We start from the raw sequence: 18,354 nt of genomic DNA on the forward strand, positions 1-18,354 counted from the left end.
TATGGTCACTGGAATGAGAAGTCAGTTTCTTTTGATACTTTGAACATTTTGAGGATAAATGTCTGGAATTCCCTTCACTGTCATCCTGAGCTTCTGTATTAGTATGATTAATATGCTAAAAGAAAAATTTAAGTTACAGATCCAGAGCAAAAATGTAGTCCCTTGCCTCTGTTGAAAAGTAGTCATTACAGAATTCAATTTCAGCCAGTGCATTTGTTTGTACATGTAATTTGACTGGTTAAAATTATTCTAGATTTCAATATTTATTTGAAGTAAACAATAGGAAGTTTTAATGACTGATCACGCTAACTGTTTCTGGATAATCATGAGCCAGGATATCTTTCTTTTGTGTAACAATTATACTTACCTTGCAGGAGGAAATGATAGAATCATAGACATCCAGGGCTGGAAATAGATCCCAAGACCTTATCTATTCCTGCCAGCCCCCTGCACTGAGCGGTACCAAGTACATCTAGTCCATCCCTGACAGGTGTTTGTTTAACCTGTTCTTAAAAACCTACAATGATGGGGATTCCACAGCCTCCCTTGATAAACTATTCCAGTGCTTATTATCCATGTCTTCCTTAAAGTGCGGTGCCCAAAACTGGACTAATGCCAGTTACAGCAGAACAGTTACCTCCCATGTCTTACATATGGCAGTCCTATTATAGTTCCAGAACTGTCTTTTTCTCAGTTGCATCACACTGTTGACTTCTCTTCAATTTGTGATCTACAATGATCCTTTTCAGCAGTACTACTGCTTTTTTCCTATTTTGTATTTGTGCATTTGATTTTTTTTCCTTTCTAAGTGTAGTATCTTATTGTCTTTATTGAATTTTATCCTGGTGGTTTCAGATCTATTAACCAATTTGTCAAGATCACTTTGAATTCTGATCCTGTCCTCCAAAGTGCTTGCAACTCCTCCCAGCTAGGTATCATCCGCAAATTTTATAAGTGTTCTCTTCACTCCATTATTGAAGTCAGTGATGAAAATATTTAATAATACCAGGCCCAGGACAGATCCCTGCAGGTCTCCATCACATACATTCTTCCAGTTTGACAGCAAACACTGCAAAATGAAGAGTAGGAGGAAATGGGGAGTAGGTGAGGCATAACCAATGTCTGAAAAACACTGACAGTCACAAGTGAAAGAAGTTGTGAAAAAGCAATGATGGTATAAATTATTAAATGTTTTCATTACAGAATAGCGTCGTGGATCGAATTTTCTCAGGTATTCAGCCAACTGGGAAGCTCCACCTTGGCAACTACTTTGGAGCCATCCAGAACTGGATGAGGCTTCAGGAAGAGTACAACTCTGTGTTATACAGCATTGTAGATCTGCACGCTCTCACAGTACCACGGGAGCCAGCAGTCTTGCGTCAGAGCATCCTGGATACCACTGCCACTCTCCTTGCCTGTGGTATCAATCCAGAGAAGTGCCTCCTTTTTCAGCAGTCACAGGTTAGTGTCTCAGTTATTTAAAACTTGATTCTCAGACATGGCTATCTGGTGTTCCCCATGCACTTTGCTGAGCACACATAGCAGTGTGCAAGTCCGTTATTCTTTTGTGCTGACTGTCCTGGAAATTCTTAGCAGTGTTAGAGTCCAAACTCCTGCCTTCACTAACTCTCTGCAAAGGTCAAAGATTTGTTCACAAAGTCCATCCTGGGATACATATATTTCCCAAACAGCCTAGGACTTTGTGAATCTGAAGTCAAACTTATTAGAAAACAGTGAGTCTTGGTAGCAAGAGTGGAAGCTTGTAGTGTGGAAGGGCAGAGTCCACTCTTGCAATCACCAGTGGAGCTACAGAGGTACTGAATAGAGGGTCTGAATTTTACCATTTGGAAACAAGTCCTAGTTTTCATTATCCTCCTTGAACTTGGTTCTTGTCCATGGTTTGTCTGGAGTTTCCTGTGCATCTGTCAAACAGAAGTGCTGCAAAAGACAAACCTTAGAGAATTCCTTAATTCCTTGCCCTTTTTAGTGAGATTCTCAAGTAGGATAGATTTCATATAACCTTCCTTCACTAGTATTACTATAACTACTAAGGCCTGCTCTACATTAGAAAATTCCACTGGCTTAACTAAATGGATTTTAAATCCCTCCAGTTAACCCAGTGAAGACTTCTAATGTAGATGCACTTAAACCAGTCCAACTTTTGACTAAACCTATTTATTTCTATTTGAGAAATTATCTCATGGTTTAAACTGGCCGAACCTTTGCTTAAGTGCCGCGGGGCTGGCACCAAGTTAACTGGATTGATTTAAGTTGGTGATGCAACTTTTCTAATACAGATATGGATAAACTAAACTGGTCCTTTTGATCCTAAACATGCTAGCCTGCCTGTTTATAATATCTGGCATCCCTCACAAAGGTATTTATGCAGATAATCACCTCCCTAGAGAGACTGTTGTCTATCTATTAAATGTCCACTGTGTGTTAGTCATTCTCTTGTTCAGAGATTCTTAACCTTTTTCTTTCTGAGACCCCCCCCCCATCCCCCCTCACAAGCTATAAAAACTCCACGGCCCACCTGTGCCACAATAACTTATTTTCTGCATGTAAAAGCCAGGGCCAGCATTAGGGGGTAGCGAGCAGGGCAGTTGCTTGGGGCCCCATGCCACAGGGGTCCCTGCGAAGCTACATTGCTCAGGCTTCAGCTTCAGCCCTGGGTGGCAGGGCTCAGGGCCCCAGGCTTCAGACCCATGCTGTGGGGCTGGCCTTGCTTGGTCGACCCCCCTGAAACCTGCTCACAGCCCTCCAGGACTCTGGTTGAGAACCACTGCTCTAGTTATCCTCTTTTGGTAAACCAGTTCAGAGGTTCCTTTTTTTCTTCTTCCTGGTATGTTTATTTTATATTAGTTAACTTTTCAACCCGCATTTATAGCATACCATCCTCTGGAAATTTGTCTACACACATTTTTTAACTTTCATTAATTGACTGTTAACTAGCTTAAGTTAGCTAACATATTTGTACATCCTAGTTTGGACAAGTCTACAGGCAGTTTTGTGGAATGTCATTAGTGTGTGTGTGTATATGTGTGTATAATATATTATATGTTTGCCAATTAAGTCAAATGTAAAATTTCCTCCAGTGTAGACCTACCCTGGGTGAATGACTGTTATCAGAAATAAGTTTGGGATGCTAAATAGCTTCAGATGTTTTCTGTACCTGACCATAGGTGTTGACCAAGAGATATCTCACTGACTTTTTTGAGGCAGGTATTATGTTTTGCCCATAATTCCTTTTTACCAGTATTTCTCCTTTATAGGAAATTTGAATTATTGACAGACCAGAAACCAGTCTGTCACAAGCCTTCATTTCACCCAAGTGATTGTATGCATCATAGCTGAGTTCTTTTGGGAAGTCAGCGTAGCCTCTAATTAAATTGGATTGATCTGTGTTAAACCCCAGTGTCTCCAGTGAGTGATTCCAGCTCCTGTGTAGCTACAGTTTTATAACTTGTAATACAAACAAGATTTCTTAATTGTAACTGTGTTCCATAGAATCATAGAATAACAGGGTTGGAAGGGACCTCAGGAGGTCATCTAGTCCAACCCCCTGCTCAAAGCAGGACCAGTTCCCAACTAAATCATCCCAGCCAGAGCTTTGTCAAGTCTGACCTTAAAAACCTCTAAGGAAGGAAATTTCACCACCTCCCTAGGTAACCCATTCCATTGCTTCACCACCCTCCTAGTGAAAAAGTTTTTCCTAATATCCAACCTAAACGTCCCCCGCTACAACTTGAGACGGTTACTCCTTGTACTGTCATCTGGTATCACTGAGAACAGTCCAGATCCATCCTCTTCTGAACCCCCTTTCAGGTAGTTGAAAGCAGCTATCAAATCCCCCCTTGTTCTTCTCTTCTGCAGACTAAATAATCCCAGGTCCCTGAGCCTCTCCTCATAAGTCATATGCTCCAGACCCTAATCATTTTTGTTGCCCTCTGCGGGACTCTTTCCAATTTTTTCACATCCTTCTTGTAGTGTGGGGCCCAAAACTGGACACAGTACTCCAGATGAGGCCTCACCAATGCTGAATAGAGGGGAATGATCACATCCCTTGATCTGCTGGTAATGCCCCTACTTATACAGCCCAAAATGCCGTTAGCCTTCTTGGCAACAAGGGCACACTGTTGACTCATATCCAGCTTCTCGTCCACTGTAACCCCTAGGTCCTTTTTTGCAGAACTGCTGCCTAGCCACTTGGTCCTTAGTCTGTAGCAGTGCATGGGATTCTTCTGTCCTAAGTGTAGGACTCTGCACTTGTTCTTGTTGAACCTCATCAGATTTCTTTTGGCCCAATCCTCTAATTTGTCTAGGTCCCTTTGTATCCTATCCCTACCCTCCAGCGTATCTACCACTCCCCTCAGCTTAATGTCATCCGCAAACTTGCTGAGGGTGCAATCTATACCATCATCCAGATCAGTAATGAAGTTGTTGAACAAAACCGGGCCCAGGACCAACCCCTGAGGCACTCCACTTGATACCAGCTGCCAACTAGACCTGGAGCCATTGATATCTACTTGTTGAGCCCGACGATCTAGCTAGCTTTCTATCCACCTTACAGTCCATTCATCCAGCCCAGACTTCTTTAACTTGCTGGCAAGAATACTGTGGGAGACTGTATCAAATGCTTTGCTAAAGTCAAGGAACAACACTGCTTTCTCCTCACCCACAGAGCCAGTTATCTCGTCATAGAAGTCAATTAGGTTAGTCAGGCATGACTTGCCCTTGCTGAATCCATGCTGACTGTTCCTGATCACTTTCATCTCCTCTGAGTGATTCAGAATTGATTCCTTGAGGACCTGCTCCATGATTTTTCCAGGGACTGAGGTGAGGCTGACTGGCCTGTAGTTCCCTAGATCTTCCTCCTTCCCTTTTTTTAATGATGGGCACTACATTAGCCTTTTTCCAGTCATCTGGGACCTCCCCCGATCGCCAGGAGCTTTCAAAGATAATGGCCATTGGCTCTGCAGTCACATCCGCCAACTCCTTTAGCACCCTCAGATGAAGTGCATCCGGCCCCATGGACTTGTGCTCATCCAGCTTTTCTAAATAGTCCTGAACCACTTCTTTCTCCACAGAGGGCTGGTCACCTCCTCCCCATGCTGTGCTGCCCAGTGCAGCAGTCTGGGAGCTGACCTTGTTCGTGAAGACAGAGGCAAAAGAAGCATTGAGTACATTAGCTTTTTCCCCATCCTCTGTCACTAGGTTGCCTCCCTCATTCAGTAAGGGGCCCACACTTTCCTTGACTTTCTTCTTGTTGCTAACATACCTGAAGAAACCCTTCTTGTTACTCCTAACATCTCTTGCTAGCTGCAACTCCAAGTGTGATTTGGCCTTCCTGATTTCACTCCTGCATGCCTGAGCAATATTTTTATACTCCTCCCTGGTCATTTGTCCAATCTTCCACTTCTTGTAAGCTTCTTTTTTGTGTTTAAGATCAGCAAGTATTTCATTGTTAAGCCAAGCTGGTTGCCTGCCATATTTACTATTCTTTCTACACATTGGGATGGTTTGTTCCTGCAACCTCAATAAGGATTCTTTAAAATACAGCCAGCTCTCCTGGACTCCTTTCCCCCTCATGTTTGTGGTCACTGTATTTGTTCTTCCTGTACTCCTAGGGTGCCCCAACTTAAAAGAATTGTAAGGGTGATTTTCACTCTGTTGATTGTAAAACTGTAGCAACACAGGAACCAGACTCACTCGTTGGGGACACTGTTTAACACAGAACTATGAATTCAACTATCAATTCAATATATTGACAAGTATTTTTGAGTGGTGAGTGTGTATTAGATATATAAGCAAGGTAAGGCTGTAATGCAAGGCCTACAGGCTAAGATCTGTAAGATTTCAATTTAGCCATGCAAGGCCTCTGGCCAAAGGAGGCTTGACATAAGTAGGTGACCCAGGAATAATCCTATGCCAGTAAAGCTACACCAGTTTACATTCTTTTTTCTCAATCTTTAGATGTAAACTTGAAGCCAGTTCAGTGTTCTCTTGATCTCAAATGTAAAGCAACTGGGATTTTGTTTGCAAAACATTCCCCTTCACATTTTTATTGTATGAATTTTTGACATGACTCTCCATGTTGTACTCCCAAATTTGGAAACAGGTGTAAGAATGTTACCTACAGAGCTATAAAGGTGAAATTTTAAACTAATACATTTTTTAAATCTTATTTCTCCTTTGTAATAAAGCTGACTTCATAATGGTTTAAGGGTTGTTTGTATTATTTACATTAAAAAATGAATATTGTGTCCTGTCTTCTAACATTTTATTAGAAGACTTGGGCAGCAACTTGAGGATTGGGTTGATGACATCACAGAAGTCTGAAAGCTGAGCTAATGTGGTCCAGTCTGCCTTGAACCAAGCCTTAGAATGTAATGGAAAGATTCCCTTGACTTCAGCGAGTGTCGGAATAAGGCTCCTAGTCTCTAGCTGATGGTGGAAGGCTTTATGCATCTTGCACAGTATAAGCAATACAGAAGTTGATTCTTTCAAAGTCCCTTGAGAAGGCAATTTCTTAGTACAGTCTGTGAGACACTGAATATCCTGAGCTCCCTTTGCCATCCTTAGGGGTTTAGGATGCTCTGTACCTTGCAGGATCAGGCCCTTAGTTTTTAGTATTCTCTTAGTAACTATACACTACAAACTATCCATTATATTTCATTTCTCATTAAGCCAATTATAAATGACACACAACAGCTTGCATCCATTTTGGGGTATCAAATTCAAGAGAATTGTAATTGTTATTATAGAGCCATGGTTCAGAGTCAGGATCTTAATAGGAACCTCTGGATTTCAAGAACATTTAACATTGACAAGGAAACATTCTCAAACATAGTTACTGCCAGTGGTGACTCTTCACATTATGCAGTGGGTAGACTGGCCTCAATTAAATTGACTCTGGTACCTTTGACCTTTGGTATTAATATGCTCCAATTATCCATTGATGGAAAAATGTTCAAAGTTACCGATGCACTGTCTATGCTAGTGATCTCGGTAATTCCTAATGGAAGTAGAGGGTCAGAACAGTTGAAGCACAAACAATTCGCTGTATCTGGACATGCTGAATCACATTCTGAACCATTGCAGTTTTGCCTATGGCCACGCTACTGATGTTCAAAACTGTTTCAATTGCAGTGCTCTTTGAGAAGTAACTATTCCACAGTTGCCAGTACAGCTCTCAGAAGCAGTGGATTCTGGGAGACTTTAAATTTCCATCGGAACACTGACGAACAGTAAGAGAGGTGTTTGTGCTATCCAGATTGGCACTAAATTGTTTAAATGGAAACAAAATTTAGACTTGCTGAAAACAAATGACATTTGGCAGTCATGTAAATCTAGTGTCATACCTTTGTGTATGTTACAAGATGTACTACAATTGTGTCACAAAAAAGACAAGGAGAATTCATAGTACTGACAAGATCATCATTACAGCCTGTTCTGTACCTGTGCAGATTCCCTAGTGTTCTCAATCTGATAACTTGAACTACTAAATTCACTCAGCAAGGAAGAAATAAAATTCAAGAATGGGTAAAATTAACAAATATGTCAGTGCAGTAGCAGTGAATGGGTTTTTTTACAAAGAAATTAAGGCCAATATGTTGCTTAATATGAGGAAATTAAGGTCTACAAATGTGGGCTCCATTTGTGCACATAAACACACACGCAGTTCATTCGCACATGAAAATCAAGGGTAGGTTTGGTGAAAACAGGTTTTGTGCATGAAGATTCTATCATTTGCATGTACAAGTGATAGTGTGTCAATGACATGGGTACAAATGGAGGCTGGGTTGAGACACTTAAATATTAGGCTTTATGCATGTAATAATGTTAGGTAGTATGCCTAATACTAATATAGGTATTGCTATATAAAAACAAAATCTATGTAGGCTGACTAAGTGGTGACTTAAAAGGAGCCATAGTGATAGTCTAGAAGTATTTTAAATGTATAATTATCTAGGATCCCAAATAATTATTTAGGGTGGTGCAAGGTGGTTCGGTATAACTAGCTGTGATAGACTGAAATCAAGCAAAGGAAATTTTTAAGATGACTATTTAGAAAAACTTCCTAGTATAAAATCTGTTAGACACTAGAATAGAGTCTGAAGGAAAGAAGTAAAAGTCCCACCATTATTTTCAAACCAAGCACTAAGAATCCCAGTTTAAGGGATTTAATAAGAAAACAACAGGTCACAGAGGAGTAATAAATATTCCTGTAAAACAAAAGTGCTTATTTCAGAATTTACACAAGTTAATAAGTCTTGACATGGAGTCTACATGTAAATTAATGGCTGGATGACTTCCCTAGATTACAATGAATCATTGTCTAAGATATGGGATAGGATGGTGGTGTCCCTGGTATGTGCTTTTAGTGTCAATATGTGATGTGCTGTTTACCCTAAAACCAAATAATCTCAAAATATGCTTTCAGTAACATTCTTCTCCTGTTATGCTAAAAGATATGTAATGCAGTAATGATGCATACCACATATGATGGAAGTGCCATAAGAAAGATTAAATATAATTGTGGAAAATGGATTTTTTGTCATTGATAACTTTGTTAGGGCTTCCAGTGAGAGGTATACGTGAAATGAAAGACAACTGTCCCCTCTTTCTGCATTAGAATAAAAGTGGAAGAAGATAACTATCACCAGGAATTGGGAGGTAAGAGGCTGTCCGTCGCTTTGCTCTTTGTAGGACTAGTTTCTCCTTCGGTTTGTAAGGATGGAGCCTGCTTTCTCTGTGCCTTGTTGTGATGGGCATTCTTGGTGACTAGGGCTATAGGCACTTCCACCTTGGGGCATTGCTATCTTTCGCTATGATTTTGGAATATCCAAACCATTAATGAGACACAAATTTCTGCCCTCATAAAGGTGAGAAGCTGTCTAAGGGGTAAAGCAATTCTAACTCCTAGAAATGCCCTCTCTCATAACAACTGAATCAGCTGTAAAACCCTGTCCTGATTCTTCTCCAGAAGGAGCTTTTCCATATCTTCCTTTTCCTCTGTCTCCTCTTCTAGAGAATGGAGTCCATCTTGGGCAGCCCAGTCCAGACAGGAACATTCAGGTCAACATTTTTCCTAGTATAAGTTCTTGGCCATTGACATATACTTTTTGAAGAATATCAGCCCTGTCTCTGCTCTTTTTTCCTCGCCTCCTTTCTCCATTATAATTTTTGCAGAGAGCTAGCTCAATTCTTCAATTTACTAGAGTAGAAGTGACATTTGTTGTATAGAATTCTGTTCCCATCCTTGTCCCCCTCCGTTTTAGCTTCTTCTCTGACAGAGGATAGACCCTAGACCTGCAAATGTCTGAATCACTAATAAGCAGGTCATTTTTTTCATTCACCAGACAACTTCTGTGCCCGTTGCTTCCTGGTCTGGGAAACTGTTGGGAAAGGTTCCACTCAAACTTTGACAGCTGATTCCCAGGTGGTTCAGAGAGTATGATTCTGCCTAGAAAACTGCACTTCTTTGCAGGTAGATTTCCTGTGTTCAGTTCCTGAGGTCCATCTTCACATACCATTAGATTCCTCCCCAGTACACACCTAATCTCATGTTCGTGGTGTGTTTAACTTGCTGCTGATAGGATGACCTATCCTTTTAATCTCATCTCAGCCCCAAGTCTGCATGGAGGTGGCTACCAAATTTTGATAAGAAATGTTTTCACATTTATCCCTATCTGTGCAAGTGACTGTTCTGGGACAGTTTTACCCTTTCTTGATAAGCCAGGACAGAATCCATCACTGCCTCTTGGAATGTGGATTCCTTACCAGTTATGACAGGCTGTGCCGGGACTCTTCACAGGCCCTTATTCTCTTTGGCCTAATCTGAAAGACTCTGTGCAAGTGAGCGTCTTCCTCTGGATGGCTTTGAATTCCACCAGGAAATGCATTCAGATGTCTGGATGAGCTCAGGGAAGACATCAGCTTCTTCAGGCTGCTGCCACTACAGCCTCCTTCCTGCAGCTTTGTGCTGCCTTGTCTATCCTGCTCCATCACTTTTTTGCTCTTCAGCCAGCGATTTTTTTACCACAATCTTTAGAGTCCAGTATTCTACCCAAAATACTAAGATGGCTTCATTTGCGGAACAAGAAAAGTTAGTGCCAATGAAGATTACTTTCCTAATCCCTCCTTTACAGATCAAATCTGTAGTGCAGGTTTCCAAACTGTGATCCACAGAGCACTTGCTCAGAAATGTGACCGATTGTGTGGTGCTGCCTGGTCCTTATTTCCAGCTGCTAAACTGCATTAAAGAAGCTAAAAATATATTAACTACTTTCCCATATCAACACTTTTTGTGTGGTTTTTTTTTGTGGCTGTACAGACCACCTCTCCCCATATTCACAATCTCTGTATTAAAATGTTGTCCACACTGTGAAAAAGTTTGAGAACTCCTGTTCTATAGGATGTGAGATCAACTGCTCACTCTCAAGCCCTCCTTAATGCCACATAGAATTGGTTAAATACTTATGAATTCACAATTTATATGGAATTTTTCATCAGAATTTTGAATTTTGATTAAACAGTTTTTTGAGACTTTTAATGAAAATTTCTACCTATTTTTCAACCAGTCTAATGTAATCATGAACATGGAATTTGTTCAGACTTATTTTATTGACTTACAAAGTTGAGGTTGTTGCTCAGCACTGAAATTTGAGGCCCAAATAATCAGAAAAACAAAACTGTTCCCAATTATTTGGATGGGAACAAGCATCTCAGACTGGGCTGTCTGCATTTCATCTCCAGTTACATAAGAACAATGATCGCCCCTGAAGTGAGTCATGAGTATGAATTGCCTTGAACTCATGGCCATTGTCCTAGTTTGCATTAAATGCAGAATTCCCAATTAATCTGTTATATTCCAGTGAGATGACACAATTAACCTGTCACATTCTAGTCAGATGACACAACATCATGGGCTATGTAAATAATGAAGTGGGGAACAAAATTACAAATGTTCTGTCGAATCCAGCTGAGACACCATTTTACACCAAGAAACAATCACAGAGCTGGACAGGGTGGTCCAGGGAAAGCTATGTCTCAGCTTTGTCAAAACATGGTAGTCTGGAAAATCAAGGAGGAAGCCAATATACTTCTCATTGCACCTCACAGGTCAAGGAGCCGCTGTTTTTTCAAACCTTATTGTCCTAACATCAGAACTAATGGGAATTTTAATAAGATCAGACTTGTTTATCCAGCATGTGATCTTTCTCCGTGAGCCAGGAAGACTTGTCTAGCAGCTTAAAAGCTTAAAGGGAAAAGACTGACCTAGCAAGGGTACTCCAAAATGTCCATTTGAAACTGCTATGGCACCCTGAGAGGACTCAACCAGTATATTACTTTCCAGGCTACTAAAATGAATACATTGGGGTTCAAATGAGCAGATTATATCAATATAATAACTTCTTATAATGTATTCAAAATTGATTATTAGGGATAAAACCTAGTTCCTTGAAGGGCTTTGTCTCAGTAATTGCCAGTATAATTGGATGAGACAGACCAGAGCATATGTTTCTATTCCTCCTGTAAGAAAATTGTCAAAGGCAGCATCTCTGCAGTCCATAACTTGTTCAAAGTCTGGAGCCTTAACTCTGCCCTTGCAGCCCTAACCCTTTCATCATTTCAACACCTGAGCTCAATTTCCTTATTTTCTTTTTCCACTAAAGCAGCCTTTTTGTACAGTGATCACTGGTTAGAAGAATTTCAAAACTAGTGACTCTAGACATAGTCCCATTATTGCACTTACAGTAAAAACAATGATTTTATGGACTGATCCTGCCTTTGTTCCCAAGCCAAATATTGTTCGGAGATCTCAGGATATCCTACCGAAAGATCTGTCTACCCAGCTGTCAAAATGGATGCATGGTTGATGTCTAAAGAGCAATCAAAACTTTTATCCAAAGGTTGGATTCAGCAGGTACTGACTGATGTCATAGCACTACTTCTCTGAGAGCTCCATCAGTTTCTGCAGAATTAAATCTGCAGTTTCTAAAGAGAATTAAGTTTCTAGCCCTTCTGGTTGTGATAGACCTTTGAATGTAACTGGATGCCCTCTTGCAATCCGCAGGTGAATTGAAGCAGAACTCTGAAGGTGGGAATTTACCTATTCATCTCAGTGGGGTCTCAATTCTGAAGCCAAAAGATGACAGTTTAAATGTTAGCACAAACTACTTTACAACTGATCATTTTCAGAAACATAACTTGTAACTTCTAAATCCATTAAAGTATACTCAACTGGCATGGACCAAGAAAGACTATATTTAATAAGAAGAAATATGTGAATAGTTACTTTAATTCGGATAATTGTCCCTCCCTAGGATATTCAGAGCAGTTTATACCACACGGTGGATCTGAAAGTCGTGGTTAAACTGGAGAGGGATTTTTTTTCTCTTAATATCCATGTCTGTCAGTCCAGCTTCTCTTCCCCCCCCCCCCAATTTTCTGGGCACATTGCAATATTAATTCAAATGCCATTCCAGTTGGGAGTAATTTCATAGTTCTTCGAGGAATGTCATTGTGGGTGCTCCACATTAGGTGATGGTGTGTCCCCAAGAGGGGGACAGCGTAAGCATGACCAAAGGGCACTTCTGCTGAAATTCTCCAATCAAAGGCACAGGACGAGCCATTACCTGAAGTGAAGCACCCACAGGGACACCCATCTCAAAGAACCGCAGTTACTGCACAGGGTGAGTAACCTTCTCTTCTCCTTTAAATATTCTATTGCATCTTTATAAAGGAGGAGAGAGAAAAAAACACAACCTGCACCTGATTATTCTGACCTTTCACTTGTTTAAGTACTACAAGCTTCTCCTAAATATTAGGTGAACATAAATTATACAGTTAGGCAAATATTTTTCTCTTTCCTCCTCTAAGTAATAACAAGTAATCCCTGTAGCAATCCACAAGCCATCTTCCCCAACTCAGTACATTGCACTTTATTTTTGGTCCTTCAGCTAGTCTACTATCCATCTAACAATGATCTTATTCAAGCCAACTTGTATTAATTTCAAGAGCAAGAATTTGAGATACCATATCAAATTTCCTAAAATCCAGATAGTACTACTATTGGTTCCCTCTCACCCAGTAACTTTTGTGAATTAATCAAAAGAAGCAATCTTGATTTGCTGCTTATTGTTCATGGTTCTGTTCTTCTTTATACATTAGTGATTTTTCTCTTCTATTTGTTTATTATATGGAGGTGCATTATCAGCAACCTTGTCAATGTTGCCTCAGGCTTTAGGCTTTGACAGAACCTTACACCTCTTTGTAGTTCAGCCTAAAAATGGAAAACACTCTTAGAGGTCTCTTGAATTTTTTGAGGGTATTGGGAGCACTTGCAGGTACTCCTGAAATATGTATAAACCCTCAAATCTTTCCCTTTTTTGAAACTTTATTTGTATCTCTTCAGTTACACAACCCCAACCCCTAAATACCCCGACTGCCCACACAGACACATTTTATTTTGTGATCTTTAATGTTAAGTGACCATCTATCAGAGTCAAGCTTCCCTGGGTGGCAAGATAGATTGGAATGCCCAAGGGGACTCTGACACCATGCTACAGCTGTGTAGTGCCTGAGGAGTTTACACTTGTTACTTGGTTGGTGAAATCTATGTATAGAACGCACAACAAGTTTGGGGTTTGTGCTTGCTTCTTAACAGTCTGCCCTGAAATTGGTATTCTCGCTCATGAGCCACTCCAGACAGTGTGACATTGGTGTAATCTTGGCCCAAATCACATGCCACTGGTCAATTGGATTTATAGATCATAATCCAGTGCAGTTAAGTTTAAACTTGATATTGAGAGTTTTAAAGATTAAAGAATAGATACAGTAAGAGGGCCTCTGTTATATGATAGTCTTGTCACAAAAGACCTTGAACAGTCATGCATGGAGAGGGGAATATCTTTTAAAAGGTAAGCCCCAAATCTGGAACTGAGAGCTTTGCTCATAAGTTTTGACCAGGCATCCAAGGACTCTGCTGCTCCAGACACTGTTGGGGAACTGGCCTGATTGTAGTACTTGGCAGCCCAGGAAGAACGTAAGCATGAGAGAATGATGGCAGAGCTGCGGATCAGGGGGACTGAGGCAATCCAAGCAGCAGTCAAAACCAGTGAGAAGGTTGAGGAGAGAGCCCACCAGTGATGCACAGCTAACAAACAGGTCAAGGAGAAAGCCCACTGAAGACATGTGGAACAGCTAGAAGCTGATGAGATGGCATGCCAGAAACAGATGGAAGCTCACACATTGCAGGTCAAAGTACTGGAGCAGCAAAAGGAGTTTCCTCAGCCAGTGATTACACCCTCTCCCTCCTCCACAGTAGCAAAGAGACTAACTGCATAGAAGAGTTCCTATGACACTCCACCAGAAAAGTAGATCGCATCCTGGAACGGCCCACCTAAATGCCCAGAGAGAATCTGCTTCAATACAGAAATAAGAGTCTTTGACCACACACCCCTAGTTATCACCCTGATAGCCACACTGGAATCCATATGGGGTATCATCAAATAAATTCATGGAGGATAGATCCATCAATGGCTATTAGCCAGGATGGGCAGTGATGGTGTCCCTAGCCGCTGTTTGCCAGAAGTTGGGAATGGGATGGATCACTTGATGATTACCTATTCTGTTCATTCCCCCTGAAGCACCTGGCATTGGCCACTGTTGGAAGACAGGATACTAGGCTAGATGGACCTTTGGTCTGACCCAGTGTGGTCGTTCTTATGTTAACTACAACTCATACTCATTGGGGACCCCATCCTGAAAGACATCTTCCCTGACCTGCAGTGACCAACACCCCCCACAACACATCTTTCAAGAGTTATGAGTCCAACATGTGCCTATCGCAACATTTGGTATACCTCATCCACTGCACTAAGTGCCCCAATAACAGCTATGTGCATGAAACTAAACAATCACTATGCTCTTGAATGAACTCAGGAAAAAATGATGAGACAAAAACAACATATCACCTGTGAGAGAACACTTCCACAAAGTGATCACTCTATATGTGAACAATCAGTCCTCATCTGCAAAGGAAGCCTGCACAACACTTTCAAAAGACAAGCTTGGGAACTTAAATTCATAACTGCTAGACACTAAAAATCATTCACCTAATTAAAACACTGGATGTATGGCTTATTACAACAATCTGTAACCCACTGTCCCCACTTTTTGTCCTTTGACTACAGGGGTGTTAGCACATATTCTAAGGGACCATTGTTAACTACTTACACTGAACTATCTGTTCGATCTTGTATTTAGCTGTGACACTCTGAGTACCTTTCCCACACCTGAAGAACAGCTCTGTGTAGCTCGAAAACTTGTCTCTCTCACCAACAGAAGTTGGACCAATAAAAGATATTACCTGACCTACCTTGTCGCCCTAGAAGGGTTCCTGTTCACCTCTGGAGACTGTGTGGAATCCACAAGGTCCCAGGGGATAAGTGGATGCCTATCCTCGTCACCAGATTAACTGGGATAGTGAGACAAGTTTTTAATTATATGGAGGAGGAGGATGCTATGGTGTGTGAGAATTTTAAAGAAAATGTATTGAAAAAAATTAAAGATCACCCCTGAGACCTATTGACTGAAGTATAGAAATCTTAAAAATGTTTGACAGTATCACTCATGTTGAATATATGTGTAATTCATGTTGAATGTGTAATTTTATGAGAAAATGGCTAATGGGAGTAAGGGCTGAAGGTGATTATGAAAAACTGTTTGATCTGATGGCCCAAGAACAGTTGTTATGGGTAGTTACAGATGAGGTAAAGGCAGCCATCTGTGACAAAAAACCTTCCATAGACTATAGAAATTCCTGATGAATATATTGATTCAAGCATCCATGCGGGATGCAAATCCCAGGTGAAGGGAAATTCCCTGTCACCCCATTTAAGAGGGAGGAGGGGATTGGAAGTAAACCTAAACCCAATGTTGATAAGAAACCCCAGGGGAGCCCAGGTTTTAAAACCCCCTACCCTAAGAGAAGGCTGGCAGTCTGCCATCACTTTGAGGCTCCTGGCCATATAAAATCAGCTTGCCCAAAACTCAAGGTAACCCTATGATCCACAACCCCTATTGTGATGCCTCTACAGTGGTACCAGAGACAGCAGTAGAGAAGGTGCAGGACCCAGTGAACTATGTAAGGACTGAGTCTTGGGAAGGCAGTGAAGATTTATTAGGGATGCTAAGGTAAATAGCATAGACTATAAGGGCTGGAGGGACTCAGCATCCCAAGTCACTTAGGTCAAGGAAAGCTTGGTAAGGGAGAAAGACAAACACTCTGGTAAGAGTTTAAATATATTAGCTTTGGCTGAATGCTCTGTAGCTGTGCCTCTGGCTAAGATCCACCTTGAGTGGGAGGATTTTAAGGGTGATGATATTGTGGGTATTAGAAATCTGCTCCCTGCTGATATTTTAATAGGTAACAACATTTTAGCCATGTCTAAGCAGGTTGATGTTATAACTCGCAGCCAGAAAGAGTATAGCTCTACCACACCTGCTTTGTCTGTGGGCAGCAGGAGGACCTGTGGGGAGGAGGGAAATGCCCTCAGTCCTTGGTCAGCTGAGAGTAGCAGTTTGTCTTCAGAGGAGAAATTTGAAAATTCCACTGCTTTGCCAGAGTCTGCTGTGAATTTAAGTGACACTCCAAAGGACTTTATTGAGGCGTAACAGGCTGATCCTTCCCTGGACCAAGAGAGGGTTGCGGCTCAGAATAATACGCCAGGTGAGGCAGGAAAGGGAGGATAGCTCAGTAGTTTGAGCATTGGCCTGCTAAACCCAGGGTTGTGAGTTCAATCCTTGAGGGGGCTATTTGGCGATTGGTCCTGCTTTGAGCAGCGGGTTGGCTAGATGATCTCCTGAGGTCCCTTCCAACCTTGATATTCTATGAAAGGCTAGATTTTTTTCTTTAAGGAGTTTTGTTGTACCAAAAGGATTCCATAGGAAAAAAGAGGTGTACTGTTGAGGTTTGCAAAAGGGTGCTTGTACCTGATAAATACAGGACAGAATTTCTGCAGTTAAGCCATGATTTTTTTAAGCTGGACATTTAGGAGTAAAAGGAACCCATGAGAGACGTAAACAGAATTTCTATTGGTCTCACATGTGTGAGACAGTAAAAAAAATACTGTAAGAGCTGTGACTTATCTCAGAAGCATGAGAAGTTAAAAGGATTTTGCAAGGCACCTTTGCAGCCATTGCCCATCATTAATGTGGTGTTTGCCTGTGTCCAAAGCATCCGGGATTGAAAAGAAATATATTCTTGTTGTAGTGGATTCTGCCACCAGGTACCATGAAAACAGCTCTATCTAATATAGAAGCTGAGACCATTGCCACTGTCCTATTCAGCATTTTAGTAGAGTAAGTTTTCCCAGAGATATTTTGTCAGACCACAGTGCAAATTTTAAGTTATGGAAATTGTGTGAAATAAGACTCATAAAGGCTGCTCTCATCATCCAGAAACTAATGGTCTGATGGAAAGAGTTAATGGGACTTTGAAAGCTATGCTGAAGATGTATGTTATCAGGCAAGAGAGAGACTGGGATTTGTTACTCTCTTGTGTGTTATTCGCACACGGAAGTGTACCACAAGAATCTACTGGCTTTGCCCCCTTTGATCTCCTTTATGAAAGACATGTGAGGGGATGATTTGAGGCTCTTGGGAGGGTAGTACAAAGGAGACAAGACAGCCTGTAGGGGAGTATGTCATTTATTTTAAAGAGAATTTAAAGACTATGATGGATTTAGTGCAGCAAAACCTTGAAAGAAATCAGGTGACTCAGAAAGCTTGGTATGGCAGGCATGCTGAAGAGAGATCTTTTTGACATAGGTGATTTGGTATTGGTGTTGATTCCAGGGAGGAGGAACAAAATGTAGGATTGTTGGGAAGGACCTTTTGAGTTGATAGAGTGAATGAGGTCACTTACGATGTAAGGAACCCCCATGGCGGGGAAGCTGTGCAAACAGTACATGTTGCTAGAATGAAGGCTTACCATAAAAAGGAGAAGGGAGTGAATATGATTTGTTGTGCTGATGAGGGAACATTAAGTGCCCCTTTAATTGATTTGGGAGAGTAAGAAAGAAATCCCTCTGGAGAGCCTTGATATATGGGAGTGTTTGAAACCCATCCAAGAGCAGGAGACGTTGGCCCTTCTGCAACACCACAGGTGGCAGGTATTTTCCAACTGGCCAGGTTTAACTGACAAAGTACATTCCACTGAAACCACAAGGGTGGTGATCAGAGGAGTGCAGCAGTCAGCTGGTAGAAGAGAGCTAGAGTCTCGGAGAGAAGTTGCCGCACAGGAGAAGCTCTAGAAACAGTCGAGCTTTGGGAGAAGGTTTG

The 18,354-nt window shown here is 41.3% G+C and overlaps 1 protein-coding gene across 4 annotated transcripts in view; it reads left to right on the forward strand.

The window, feature by feature from the left end:
- The window catches only part of WARS2 (tryptophanyl tRNA synthetase 2, mitochondrial), an 85,371-nt gene that overhangs the window by 37,894 nt on the left and 29,123 nt on the right, over positions 1–18,354 (forward strand). For 3 of the 4 annotated variants that reach the window (XM_045000958.1, XM_045000959.1, XM_045000955.1), the window contains exon 2: positions 1,204–1,461. In XM_045000958.1, the coding sequence (XP_044856893.1) occupies positions 1,204–1,461 (258 nt within the window). Of the gene's footprint in view, positions 1–374; positions 491–1,203; positions 1,462–18,354 lie in introns of all 4 variants that reach the window. The other variant, XM_045000957.1, reaches the window with a different exon arrangement.

Source organism: Mauremys mutica, chromosome 1 (assembly GCF_020497125.1).
Source record: "Mauremys mutica isolate MM-2020 ecotype Southern chromosome 1, ASM2049712v1, whole genome shotgun sequence".
NCBI classification, from domain to species: Eukaryota; Metazoa; Chordata; order Testudines; family Geoemydidae; genus Mauremys; species Mauremys mutica.